The sequence below is a fragment of the Pseudopodoces humilis genome, chromosome 11 (genome assembly GCF_049639895.1).
Source record: "Pseudopodoces humilis isolate 2021_Gansu_Grassland_sample_001 chromosome 11, ASM4963989v1, whole genome shotgun sequence".
Lineage (NCBI taxonomy): Eukaryota > Metazoa > Chordata > Aves > Passeriformes > Paridae > Pseudopodoces > Pseudopodoces humilis.
The window spans coordinates 3,914,658-3,929,171 of NC_142210.1; the positions used below are offsets into that span (position 1 = coordinate 3,914,658).

A 14,514-nucleotide genomic window follows, 5' to 3' on the forward strand; every position below is an offset into this window, starting at 1 on the left:
AGTAATTTAGAAATTACTTCAAATATTTTGTTTTGTGCTGCTTTTATGCAAATTAAACAATGACATGGAACTGCCCACTATGTTACTTTCATTTCTGTCTACATCAAAATGTTCATCTCTTTGAAAAGGATGGTTATAAATGTAATAAACAATTTGAGGAACCAAATAGTTCTAGGAGGAGTTTTTCCAAAGAATTTGAGGCATAATAATAAAAGACTATGTTCTGTCTCAAGCTTTTGAACCCCATTTTTATTTTAAAGTAAAATTAATACTGTTCTTTCAAAATGTGATATTTATCTTTTGAAGGATGCAAAATGATACTGAGCTTAAACTGAGGTTTTTCTTTATTTTTCATTGTAAATGACACCCAAAATTACAGTTGGTAGCCAAAACAAAATTATTTTACACTTTTAACATTTGGATGGCACCTTTATAATTTAATCGGTTGCCAAGTACTTCCAGCTTTAACCATCTAAATTTCTTCATCTCCAGATTCTCTTGGAGGAGTGTGGACTTGAGACTGGAAGGAGAGAAGTGCCTGGGATCTGTGCCATACAGCCTCTTTTTTTGGGAGGAATGAAGGCAGCTAGATTGTCTTCAGGCACGGAACTTGATGGAGCCAAGAGATGTGGCTCAGTTTAAATGGAAGAAAGCTTATTACAATCCAGTTGGGATAATTTTAATGCCTGTATGGAGCTAGCCCTGCACACAGATTCTTTGATCAGTGCAGCACACAGTTTGGGCTGTAAAACATACCTGATAGTTATCAGGCATCTTTCATGAGTTAATCCAAGTGCATCAGTTCTAAAAGAAGGTGGTTGGAACCAGAATCGCTTCTTGTTTCATGAATGAGAACTCAGGGATCTGGGTCACAGCACAGGTTCTGTTCAGAGGCTTCTAAAGGTTTATAGATCTGTCCATGAAAAGGCAGGGTTCATGTCCCATTTTCTGCACATGAGGTTGGTCAGGGTATTGCTACCTCCCCACAAACATTGCTGGCTGAAAAGTGTTTCCTTCTTAGATCTGTGGCGTTTTGGAAAAGGAGGTGTACAGTAACAGATGTGTGGGTATGGACCTTAAAAAACAAGGGTCCTACTATGCTTGAGGATATTTTCTTCTGTTACTATTTGAAGATTTATGCACAAGTCCATAGCAAGAAATGTGTTTCAATTGGAATTAAAAAATTTAATTTCCAAAATGCTCCAATTTCTCCAGGCGTTTGTGTCACCTATGGCAGAGTCTGTAACCTGCATGGGAAATGTGCAGGAGACAGCAGAGAAGGAATGTAATTTACTGGAGATGTGGCTTGCCATTACCTGTATAATTCCTTATTTCATTGTCATCGTTTAAAAACCAGAACCATACCCACAGAGTCTTCTGCAAGCACAGATCTTGGCTAAAGAAGTTCAATTGTATTCTCACCAAGAAAATTATTATTTAGACATTACAAGACTTGTTCAGAAAAGAGATGAGTTCATGTTCATGTACCATGTCAGCACTCAGCCTGGCATCTCTGTACCATCTGCAGTCACAGCCTCATTTCTTCTGACTTGCAGTTGTATTTGGGGGTTTCAGCATTAGTGGCCTGAGCCAGTGTGATACCAAGAAACTTTTTGAACTACTTCTGTTTGCACTAGATTAATTCACCTGTCTGAAGCTGTGGTTGCTTGTACAGGTACCATGGCTGGGGAAAGCCTGAGTGAGAGGTACAAACCCATTTTGTGTCGTTCTCTGTCCCCGCTTCTGTGCTTTTCTCTGAGGTTACAGGGTTGGATTCAGTCAGCTTTGCTCACACCATTGCAGATACCAAAGCTATTTCTGATTTCCAGTGCTGCAGGGCTGTCAGACCTTTTCTCTATGAAATTTTGGGATTTTTTAAAGTAGAGGCATTTGTACAATTCTAAAAACAGCGACAGTTTATATCTTTTTCCTATAAGGCAATTACTTTTGAATTTTTTATGCACCTCAGTCATGTGAAACTATTTCCCCAATGTTCACCTTATTTTTTTATCTTTTAAGCTTAAAATAGCACATTCTTGCTCTCAGGTATTTTAATTTTCATTGTATTAAATTATTCTAATTCTATCACTAATTTGGCTTTCAACTGAAGAAGGTTAGATTTAGATTAAATATTGGGAAGAAATTCTTCCCTGTGTGGGAGGTGAGGCCTTGGCACAGGGTGCTCAGAGAAACTGTGGTTGCCTCTGGATCCCTGGGAGTGTCCAAGGTCAGGCTGGACAAGGCTTGGAGCAAGCTGGGATAGTGGAAGGTGTCACTGCCCGTGGCAGAGGGTGGAACAGGATGAGTTTTAAAGTCCCTTCCTACCCAAACCAAGCAATGATTCTGTGATAATTTATTATAATGCCTAATACTTTTATAGATGGTACTATACTGAGTGTATAGAGTCATTACAGAACGCTGTGCCTGCTTTGATGGGAAAGTCATAGTGTCTTCCATCACTGGACTGTTCCAAATAAACAAAACCCTGGTGGCACCAATGCTGCCAGTGTGTTCTGCTGGATAACCTGGCCAAGCCACACCCTGTCACCACAGCTGGGGGACTGCTTCATGGCCCAAGGTGGAGCTTGGTGGCCATGCAGCCTCCCACTGCACCCTGCTAGGTTTTGCGTGTTGCTGGAATGGGCTGTGCCAGCCTTTTGGATTCTTTCCTGTGTGATGCAGATGGATTGATGTGTGGGTTCATAAATGCTATTTTTCTCCTGGTGCCTCACACAGTGAGAGATGCTTGAGAGCAAGCTGTGTGATTGAACCAGCAGCCCCAAGTGTCGCTGGTTTGGGTGTGTATTAGGAACAGTGATAGTGATGACACAGACTCTCAAGCTTAGTTGCAAAGAGAGCCAGTTTTATTCTTCCAGATTCTCTTTTATAGACAGTTCCAAGAAGGTCTGAAAAGATAAAGCTTTCATTGGCCATCAAACCAACACATCACCATCACTGGACAGTTAGGAACAGCACCCCTGGACTGTTTCTTGCAAGGAAACAGCAAGGAGACAACCAACACCTGCAAAGGTTGTTTTCCTTCTCCAAGGACTGTTTGAGTTCCTCCTCACAATTTCTCAGGCCACGCTTTCTCAGGCCAGTGTGAGAAAGTTACGTGACTTAGTTTCACACAGATGCTGTGCTACCTGCCTGATCTCTCGCATTCAGCATCCACAGGATGTGTTGTGGAAGTTTCCTGTTCTCTTCTGTGTTGCTGTTGCTGCTTTCTGCTGATGTTTGTTGGCTTTGCCCCTAACTTGGCTCTCAGAAAGGGTTAGTGAGTGAGTTTCTTGAGGGAGAGATTCATTGAAGGGATTCCCCAGCAAGCGTGGTGTGAGAGGAGGTTTGGTTGGGTCCACAGGCATTTCCAGCCTGGTTGACGCAAAGGCTGTGTGTGGCCCTGAGGTTCCTGCTGTGGGAAGGAGTGAGGGGTCTGTGTGGAGCAGGGATTTGGCAGCTCCTGCTCTGTGTGCTGCAGCTGAGGCAGGCCACAGCATTCAGCTACACAAACAAATGTGTGGGTTTATTGAAGGAGCCGCAAATAGCCCGCAGCTGCTCTCCTCAGCTCTCTGCTGACCCTGCTGTGAGCAGGAGACTGGATGTAGGTGACCTCCAGTGGCCCCTTGCAACTTCAGTTCCTCTGGTTCTCAGAAGGATTTTTTATGGAGTTTTGTCTGTATGTTGGATATTTGTGTTACAGTGACAAGAACAATGTGAAAGATCTTTGTGATATTTTTCTCCAGTTTATAAAGATGCCGTTTGTTTTTGCTGTAAACTTATTCTTGTTTATTCTTATTAATCTCACTGTAACTTCTTTTTATTACTTCCTTAGTCAAAATGTTATGGCCAGACGTTACTGATGGAAGTTTACAAGCATCTGAATTTGATTGAATCAGATTACTTTGGAATTGAGTTCCAGAATATCCAGTCATATTGGGTGCGTACAGTTCCCTGACAAATCTGCTCTAATAAAAAGGTTCGGTGAATGCAGTTCCTTGAGTGACAAAAATTTCTCAGTCTGCTGCAGTTTCCTGTAGTCTCCTGTGGGATTATCTCTTGGATTCTTGTAAATATGTTTCACTCACCAGAATGAGGAGAGTTGTTAAAGCAGAACAGAAGAATCAGATCCTGCTTCTTGTTAAATCTCAGAAATTGTAAAAAGCAGTTAAATAGCTGCTGATGTTACCACTTGCAGGGACAGAAATAAAATCCTACTTTACTTTGAAAGGAGAAACATGAACTCAAAGTGTACTCTGCAGAGCACTTCTAAAATCAGATTATGGTGTGTAATTTTACAATGGTAGTGTTCTTATTTATCCTGAGTTAATTCAGTCTTCAATTAATTTTCCTGAAGAGCCATTACAAACCTCAGCAGGCACACAGGCCTGCAAGCTTTTTAAATCATTGATCTAGATCAATGCTGACACCTTTAAGCCTCCTAGTCACTTATCCTTGCAAGGAGGACAGTGTGACTTCTAAACTAGAGAATGTTCTCCAAACTTTCCTTTTATTTTGTTTTGTTTTGGTTTTTTCAACTTATTTCAAAATTACTTTTTATAGTTTTAGGACTCACATGCAGAGAATATGACTGAGAACATAGGGAATGCTAATGGCAATAATCCATGCTGCTCTCAAGCTGAAGAAATAGACTAAAGCTTGTTTTGTTTCTGTTTCTTGTGCATGGTGCCCAAACTGTTTCTGCAGCTAGTAAGGCTCTTAAAATCCTCAGCTGTCTCACCAACAGAGCAGTAACTTGTAAGGACCAAACATAATTGTCTTGTAACAATTTTCTGTTTGGAAGAGTGGAGAAAATAAAAGGTTGAGCTTCCAAAATATTTTGCATTATCTTTATGGATGCTCCTTTTACTAGAACAATAGTCTTTCTTTTAAAATAGGATTGTCAAAAGAGAAAAAATGGTGGGAAGTTAATATTGAGTAAAAACCCTTAAGTAGGTAGATAAGAGTGACAGAAATAGCATGGAAGGGAAAAAAACATTGGATCTTTTCATGTTCTGCAGACTTTCTGTAATTCTGCAGCCTGGCTCCTGTCAGACTGTGAGTTTTGGCACGACTCCTGCCCTCTTGGCACTGGGGCTCTGCTTTTGCTAACTTGACTGTTCTTCTGTCCAGATGAGCTTTAAGCACAGATCAATGGCTTTTCTATTGATGCATGAGAAATGTCAATTCAAGCAGATAAATACACTTTTTGTAAAGCAAAGGAGTTACTGCATTGAGGAAGAAATGCTACTCATAAATTACTGTTTAATTTTAATTTACTTTTGATGTTTTCATATTAAATAAGAATGTAAGTTTGTAATTTTTTTCTCTTCAATTTCAGATTTGGCTGGAACCTATGAAACCTGTTATTAAACAAGTACGGAGTAAGTAGTTTTAAAAAAGGAACTTTTCCTTAATTTGCATCTTCTTTATGTGGGTTGCTTTCACAATTACTACTTGATTTACTGGTTATGCTTCCCTGTAAAATACACATGGCAGGGGTGAGAGTGGTTCCTGCTGGGGCATGCCAACCTGACATTTTAATAGGTAGTATGTGGTGGGTGGAATGGAAACTTCCTGTGGGTAGGGTTCTTTCTCTGATAAATATCTGGATAGGTTGGGTCAGCTGGTGTTACGTTGAAGTGAAATATAACACTTGCTGTGTTAGCTTTTGGGAGTTGTGTTGTCATACCGTGAGAGGAAAAAGGAACATTTTGACTGATTCACATGTCAGCTCTTTCCACATGCTCAGGAGCAGCTTTCCTGGAAGAGCAGAGGTGGGGATCTCCCACCTGGGTGGTGGCTGCAGTGTCAGAGCCTCTGCCTTGGCTGTGAAGTGTGGTTGTGCTGCCTGGCCAGGAGGATCCTGCAATAGTGATGCTGTCTTTTCTTTATACCACTTAAAAATTGTTAATGTGGCAGGCACTTTAAAGGCCCAAATTAGTTGAAGAATGCAGGATGCTGGTTGGTTCTTCAGATGTTGAAAGATTAGATCCAACTTTTTGTTTTTCCTCTGTAGAACACAGTTAAGCAATTTGTTTGTTTTGTGGTTTTGATTGTAGAGGCTTTGTGGAAGAACAAGGTCAGGAGGATGTGGTGGATTCCTACTCCTTTCCAAATCTTGATTGAAATATGTTGAAAATGAGTACTGGGAAGTAGCTTTTAGCTACTCTTCTATCTAAAATTGATTGCCAGAAAATATGAAGTCATCAATTCTAATTTTGTAACTTTAAGGTCATGATTTTTTGACTTTTTTTCAACATTGTTCTTTAAGCAGAAGAGCCAAATCATCTATAAAATAAAGCTCCCTTAGGAGAGTACAGAATATTTTTACTCTATTTTCCCTGCCAAAAAGATGCTGGGACTGCTGTCTTTTTATATGCTCCTGGCTAGAAGGAATTAAAGATGCAGTGGATCATAGATCTGCAGTGCTGCTTGGTTACTTCTTCTGTAGCCTCTCCTGTACTAGATAAATTGTGGAATTTAGACCACAAAAAGACCACAGTTCCCTGATGGTACAAATACTGTTGTAAAATCATAGGGATGTACTAAGATTTATGACTGCTTTACACTCTACCACCCATGTTGTGTTGCCAGTGAAACTGAAAGATTTACTTATTTTTTAAATTAGTATTAGTCTGTAAGAGATACCAGTCAGCTGTCTGGCAAATGTTCATGTTCTGAAATCAATTTTAAATTGACTGAAATGTCCTATTTTCCATATATTAGGGTTTTTGTTTGGTTGGTTTGTTTTTTTTCTGTAGAATGTAATGATTTTGAAGTTAAACTACTAACTTTTAGTCCAGTGGCAGGGAAACACAGATGTTATGGGCTTTAATGTGATCTTACTCAAACTTGTTGGCTGAGATTGCTGTCTACCTGCAGAAAGGCACTTCTGAGCCTTTGACATCCTCTCTAAAAATAAAAGTTCTTGTTTTACTCCCAGTTAGTTTGGGCTTTGTGACACCCATTGAACTTTGTCTTGTGTGATAAGGTTTGGAGTTTTTAAATTAATTTCAAATGAATGCAATCAGTTTTACTACTGAACCACTCCAGATGGGAAGGAGTTTGGATCCAAATTTTCAGCTTCCTAACAGGCACACAGTATCAGGTTGACATTTGGATACCTTCTCTGAGGTGCTACCACTTTATATAGCACAGTGTTGTATTCACCATTCCTGTCTGGGTGATTTTTCCTCAAATCCTTTTTGTTTCTTGCTTTTGCTCAGACTTGGCTGCTTAAAATAAATTCTGCATCTTGGTTAAGAGTGGGCAAGTGTTCCTTTTCATCATTTGAGTGGAACTTGTTCACAGAGGAAAGTCAAGACTGGCCAAACAAAAAGGAAGGCTGTGCTACAGAAGCAAATATGCAGTATTATGTTTTTATTTTTTTTATATTTATTATCATTTGATGTAAGTGATGCTTAAAACATTTCCAACATTGCTCTTACATTAATACTTCCACTTGATTGGCATCAGTAATGTGCAGGACTGTTCTTAACCTTGTGAAGGTCTTCCAGAGGCTCAGGATATTTTCAAAAATTTGATGTAAAGTTTTGGTCTTTTAACTGGAATCATTAAAACTATTTCTTTTCCTCACTTGTTCTGTCTCTAGAACTGTAGAATCCTTAGTCATTGCCAAATGTGGGCTTTCTGTGTTATTACAGAGTGTTATTTCCAGCCTCCTTTCATTTCTAGATACTACACTGTAATTAGGATGTGGATTTTAGTTGTTTTCTTTTTTTGCTCACCAAAGCTTTGGTAATTTTGGAACTGGAGCTGCTTTTGTCACAGCTGTTATAGTCTGTGAGTTCTCCCAGCTACTTGTCAAAAAGCAAAGTTTGTTATTCTCTCATTAGCAAACGAGAGGATGAGTGAAGGAATGTTTGGCCTGTGGAAATCAGGTATTCCAGACAGAAGAAATCAGTGTACTTTGGGGCTGATGGGGTTAAATTGGACTTTGTTAAGCTTTAAGAGATCTTGGTGCTTAAAATAAATTAAAGCAGGCTGCTTGTGCTCCAACAAGTTTGATTTATTTACAATTTGGCTGTGTTTACTTTGAAACAGCAGTGACATGGGGAGTCCCAGGGGGCACTGCCTGGCTGTGGTCCAGAGGGTGCCTGTGGACATCAGGTGGATGCTCAGCAGGCTCCTGTAAGCACATGCTGGCCAGTGCTTTGCCTGCCTCTAGAATACTTGGCCTCATTTGCTTTCAGGCAGGAAAAACAATGGAAAAACGGTGGTGCCCAGTCCTGGCATGGGGAGAGACTGTTGCACCCTGTAGTAATTCCTTCAGAAATCCAGGTGAAACAGGGATTGTGGTTCCACAGGCTGAGTTGTGATGCTGGAACTGTTAATTTTGAGCATTGTGAACTGTTCCCAGTAGTGACCAAGGGTTCTCTTTAATTTTGAAAGTTAAATTAGTTTTCTGCCTGTTGTTGAGATGTACAAGAAGTGTCGAAAGTGGGAGGGAATGGGTATTACCAGGCATGCTGGGAGCAGGCTGCAAACACCCTTTTATCTCCATGGGGAGCCAGCCAGGTCTGCTGGCATCAGTCCTGGTGGTGGAGGTGGGTGTTGGGAGCCTGTGGGATGTGTCTCCCTACTGAGACCCTGTCCCTCAGTCACCTCTGATGGTCTTTTATGGATCCAAGTAGCTGCTTTGGTTTGTTACAGATTTCACGTTTTTTCCAGATTCCACTCTTTTTCACAAGACTCACCTTGTCAATGGTATCCAGGTTCCTCTAGATTACAGCTGCTTTGTCTAACTTGACATGAACAATCTACACCAGAGCCTGCTGTGGTTAGCTGGGATTTGAAATCTGGCTAGAATTTCTTTGTCTTGTTTCCCTTCCTGTTGGCAAACAGAATATGCATGTGTTTATGAAGAACACAGTTGTTTTTTTGTGAAATGACCAAGTTTTCTTCTAGGACCAAAGACTACAATGCTTCGTCTGGCTGTAAAGTTCTTCCCTCCAGACCCAGGTCAGCTGCAAGAGGAATATACTAGGTAAAGTATTTTTAGACCTATTGGACTTGCTTTATGTACTGAATTAATGGAGTAGGAAGGCAGTACAGCTGCTTCCAAGCAAAACTGAGGCGGAAGATGAGTGAAAGAGCACTTAGAGTGAATGGTACAGTTTCAGCAGACATGTATTAGCAGATGAATGTTGTCAGAAAAAAATACTCTTCAAAAATAGAAAACAGCACAGGTTAGGGCTTTCCAGCATCATGGTGTCAAGGGAGTCACAGTATATAGAGAATACTTATGTTTATAAGCAGTGTCTATAAGAAAGAAATGTAAAATAATCTGTATATACTTTGATAAGCGATTTAAGCTTCCAAACACACTTCACACTTGCAAACACAATTTACTGTTCACAATTTTAACCATGCTCACTGTGGGTTATTTTTGTGGATTGCTAATTGATCTGTGGTCAGTTAAGCAGCCATATCCACCTGCTGTCACCTGGGAACCTGGTTTGAAGTCTGTGCCTCTAACAAGGACATTGATGTTGGTGTTTAAAGAGCTCATTTAGTGCTTTTCACAGTTTCACTACTTTTAATTGGAATTCCTCTTGGAGAGGTTCCTCATTGTCTTTCAGATGTGCTTAAGAACAAACCAGCATGACAATTGTTGTGATTGTCTCTTTTAAAGAGAAATACTATCTAGATATTTCCTTTGCACCAAATTTTCTTAAATGATGTTTCATATAGGAAATTCATTAGGAATACATTTATGGTCTGCATTTAGAACATCTGGGTAGTTAATGATGCCGTTAATGATACTGTGTTCTTTATTGTGAGTTTACTGAAGAAACTCAGAGAGCTCATCAGTCATGCAGAAAGCAGAGCATACTTTTTGAGAAGCCTTTAATTCATATTTACAGTACTTAAAAATTAAAAAAAAAAACCCTATCATTCAAAATTTATAACTTTTAGTATCTTTTACTTTAGGAGTAAAGTTTTAAAATAAATTCTTCTGTTAAAAAATCTTATTGCTATCTCTCAGGGTGTAATTCAGTAAAGTAAAAGGATCAGTCAGTTTGAGGGTCTATAGTAGTGAGTTGTTGCTTGTTTACTGTAGTCCTTACTGTACCATCTTCCAATTAAAAGGAAATGATTCCTCATTAACAACTGAATGGGAAATATTTTGGTTAAACTAATATAGCATTGTAAGAAAAGTAAATTGAACTTCTTACTGTCTTTGTAGGCTGCTAATATAGTTCTGGAAAATACAACTACTGAGTAGATCAGTTGAGTGCTAACAGAAACGCTTATCAGTTTTCCTAACAAAATACTGGAATCAGTGATGTTCTTCCATCTTTTCTTTCTAATAGATAATATCACTTGAAGTGTTCTTTAAGTTTCTTTCCAGCAAAAAATGACAGCTGCTGTTACAGCACAGACAGAAACTGCTTAAAAAATGGTTTTCCTTCTGCTTCCTTGTTCCTTTGAGCCTTTTTGTGCTGATAAATTGCACTGGAGTAGTCATAGGTTATTTTGGTTTAATTTGACACTCCTTGGTAGCCAGGCTGTTGTGTTATTTGGAGAGCAGAAGGATCAGGAGATGCTGCTTTTATAACCTCCTGCTCAGTTGTTCTGTTGTCCTTTCATGTGTCAGGATGGTCTGTGTAACTCCAGCCCTTTTACTTCTCCTCCAGGTACCTGTTTGCATTGCAAATCAAGAGAGACCTGGCAGAGGAGAGACTGACCTGCAGTGACAACACGGCTGCTCTGCTGGTCTCCCACCTTCTGCAGTGTGAGTATCCCAGCTGGGCTGACACTGCTGACGGTGCCAGTGCTAAGCCACATTGAATCTGACATAGAAGCTTTGGTAACTAAAAGAGGTATCTGTCTCTCACCGTATTTACTTCTACACACACTCTAAATATGTTGGTTTTCAACCCTGGGATGGTCATCAGGGCTGTCTTTGGGAGGAACAGCTGGTACCTATGTACAAGGTAAATTTGGCTTCAGGGGGGTCAGTACAAAACCATCCCCTTGCTGTTTCCCTGGCTCTGCAAGCTCTGTTGCCAGCACTCCACATCTTCCAAACAGCTGTTCCCACCTGTCTAGGTGCTCCCTCAGCTTCACTTCTCACTTTCCCTGTGCCTGGGAGGAGATGGCTGAACAGGAGCTGGGCTGAAATACAGCTAAGAACCATGCTGGAACAGGTTCTGCAGTGGGGCTGTCAGCAGCTTTCCTCCTCACTGGGACTGAAAATGGAAATGGGAAGCAATTTATTTGGAAGCACTCCATGCTGCTGCTGGCTCAGTCTGTACATGCTTAAAGGCCTAAAATGTGGCCTTTGAGACAGGAGGAGGTTGGAAACTTTGAGTGAGTTCAGACACCAGATTGCTGGAGCAGCAGCTGAAGTGTTCACAGGTCTGCATCTCAACCTGGAGACAGGGCCTTTGGTGACTCTTTGCTGGTTGGAAGCAAAAGTTGATCAATGATGCTTCTTCACATGTTACTGTTTGTCTAATTCTGCAATGCAATATAGTAATACAGTTATAATAGTATTACTTCTGGTGATTTTATTGGAAGAGCAAATCTACCTTGTGTGTGTGCCATCAGTGAGTGACACCATTAAAACCTGCTCATGATTTTTCAGCACTGTGGAGCTGATGAGTGAATCTCACCATCAGGCCTTGCTTAGCCTGATTTTGCTCTTCTGGAAAATGGGCTGTGAGAAAGAACAGGTTCATTTTCAACATAAATTATTTTATAAAAGCACCTTTCAGTATTTTTTACTTGCTCTTTCATGTGCTGGATAGATTTTAAACACAATTTTCTGTGTTGTTGTTAAGAACAAGCCCTTTCTTTTCTCTGACAATAGCTGATGGCAGATGCCCTCAGACACAGAGCAAGCATATAGCAGGTCTTCCTTTGCTGCATCCATCCCATAATCACTGCACATACAGCATCACAGACTCACTCTGCAACCCTGTTTGGTTGCCCTTGTATTTGTCTAATTTTTGAATTTGCTTATATTTTTGGCATCCTTCCGCAGAGATGAGCTTCGCAGCATCGTTTTTGGGAAGTTTTTTGGACAACATATGTCATTTTATATTTTAAAACCTTTTGTTTTGGAAATTTAATATTGGAACTTCTTACTTTTTATCAGAAAAAGTAAATGTCTTCTTAAAATTTATTTATTCAACTTGTAATTTTAATATACATTTGCCATATGTTCTGCCTGCCTTGTTCTTTTGTATTCCAAGCCAAAGACTTCTGATCATTTCATTTTGTATCAGGTGGAAGCTGTTCTGCACTTTACAATAATGCTTTTTTCTTCCGTAAAATCTTCTTAAATTCACAGCATTGCATCTGAAAGACATGGATATGTGAAGGGGAGACCAAAATCCCAGATGTAATTTGCCATCTTCCCAAGTAGCCTTGGCTATTACTATTTTACATATATAGTGGAAACTAAATTGAATTATGCTATTTGGTATAAGGTATCTGTAAGGAAGAAATGTTCAGACCACCTCACAGGTCTTCTACAAGTCTCACACCTTGCACCCTTAAGAATTCTAAATTTTCCAGACAATGTTCGAATACTGCTATAATCCCCAGGAAATCAGCTTGGGATAAATGTGAGTTCGGCAAAATGAACGTGCAAAGCATCATGCACAAATTTGAAGCACTTAAAGGCTCTTCTGGTCTCTCTAATTCCTTTTTAAAATTCCTTTTCTAATTCCTTATTTTCTGTTATTGTTCCTTTTCTGTTGTTTCTTCTTACTCTAACATTGTTTTGTTTTTCTGTTGTAGCTGAAATAGGGGATTTTGATGAATCAGAAGATCGAGAACACCTTAAAACAAACCGGTATTTGCCAAACCAGGAAAAACTTGAAGGAAAGATCCTAGAGTTTCACAGGAAGCATGTGTAAGTGAGGATTAAGGTAAACCCTGGGCAGCAGATGGGCTTGCCTGGGGGAGGTTGAGCAGCTGTGTGATGTTACGAGCGTGTAAATGAAACACCATTTACCTCGAGCAAGGAACATTTGGTGTAGCAATAGTTACATAGTCAGGATGGAGTCGTTGGGCAGGAGTTTTTCTCAAGTGATTTTTGGCACCTTTAATAAGGCACCAAAGAAAAAGCTGTCATTTAATAATGGGTTAAGGCAAAATAATTCTTCAGAATTTTCCATTCTACCTAGTTTAAACTCAGTTTTGCCTGCATATGCAGAGCTCTTGCTTTTGTCTAAATAATTAAAAAATCAATTGCATTGTATTCTTTTGCTACACATTAAGCATAAGGGAGATGGAGAAGGATGGAAGGAGTGGGAAAGAAATAACTTCACTCAGAATTCACGCAATACCTTACAGCTGGGTATTTTTGAAATAAGGGAAGATTATTGGTGACAAAGAAACTCTGCCACAAATAAAAAATTAGTTCCAACATAGAGTCAGAAACTGCAGGAGCTTATTTTCCTGTAATTTTTGAGACCTTGCATATCAGGATTTGGCAATTTGAAGTTATTTTATAAATTGTGAAAGTCCACACACACATTTTATTTGCATGGTTCTGTGTTTTAATCCAAACCTAGATTTTCCTTTGCTCTCAACGGGTGAACTCGTGGATTGTTGCTGATTTCCTTTTAAGACAGAACAAAGGTTTTTCAGGGCAGCATCTGTGTTTAAAGACACATCCTGTAGTGTTGGAAAATTAATTCCTGAGAGTTTCAGTAATTAACTATTTGCTGTTTATGATCAGTCATTTTGACTTGTTCTGAAATTATTGCTAATGATGAAATTTCAACTTCATCAATTCTTCATGAAATCAGGTGGGTACTTTTTTCTGCTTTTGAACCTTTGAGGTGCATGTGGAAATGATGAAGAAACAAAAGAAATGTTTTTAAGTGATGTAAGGTAATTTTGAAGTAAATTTAAATATATGCTAGGATTCTTCACCTTGAGAGAAGGGAAACCATTAATTTCATTATTTTTCTCTTGACTGAAGAAAAATGCTGAAATAATTAGTAATTTCAAAGCTGATTAAAAGGGGGAGCTTTTTCATAGAACTTGTAGTGACATTGTGATACTGCTGCAAGGTGCTGTGGAGCCTGAAGCTGCAAATGGGTCATGCAAGGTTTTGATGACACCATGCAGGGTAGGCTGATGGCTCTCAGATTTGAGGTAAAATGTGGGATTTTTGGATCTAACCCCCAGAGCATGGACAGAATAGCCCAGTGTTAGTCATGTACCAGGATTCTGTTGAGTTGCTTCTGCTTGTGGGGAATTTTCCTGGTTTGCTTCTCTTGATGGAAAGGTTGTGACTGTCTTCTGAGTCAGGGACTGGTGTTTTTTTTAAATAGATTTGAACTTATTTTTCAAACTAGTTACTTCTAATCATTGGCTACAGTATGGAAAGTTTGTATTTTTGCCTGTCAGGAAGGAGTCAGAAGAAGGTTAATAGGTAAAGATTCCTTGCTTCCTAAATGTGCTTTTCAAAATTAGTTTCATAAGAATTGCATTCAATGCAGCCATATTATTAAAATGATTGTAAAT

At 39.5% G+C, this 14,514-nt stretch overlaps 1 protein-coding gene across 7 annotated transcripts in view; it reads left to right on the forward strand.

Annotated features, from left to right (window-relative positions):
* The window catches only part of FARP2 (FERM, ARH/RhoGEF and pleckstrin domain protein 2), a 79,220-nt gene that overhangs the window by 22,559 nt on the left and 42,147 nt on the right, over positions 1–14,514 (forward strand). For all 7 annotated transcript variants that reach the window (XM_088060811.1, XM_014258309.2, XM_014258311.2 and 4 more), the window contains exons 3-7: positions 3,833–3,937; positions 5,339–5,381; positions 8,929–9,007; positions 10,662–10,759; positions 12,775–12,889. In XM_088060811.1, coding sequence (XP_087916937.1) covers positions 3,833–3,937; positions 5,339–5,381; positions 8,929–9,007; positions 10,662–10,759; positions 12,775–12,889 — 440 coding nt within the window. The remainder of the gene's footprint in view (positions 1–3,832; positions 3,938–5,338; positions 5,382–8,928; positions 9,008–10,661; positions 10,760–12,774; positions 12,890–14,514) is intronic.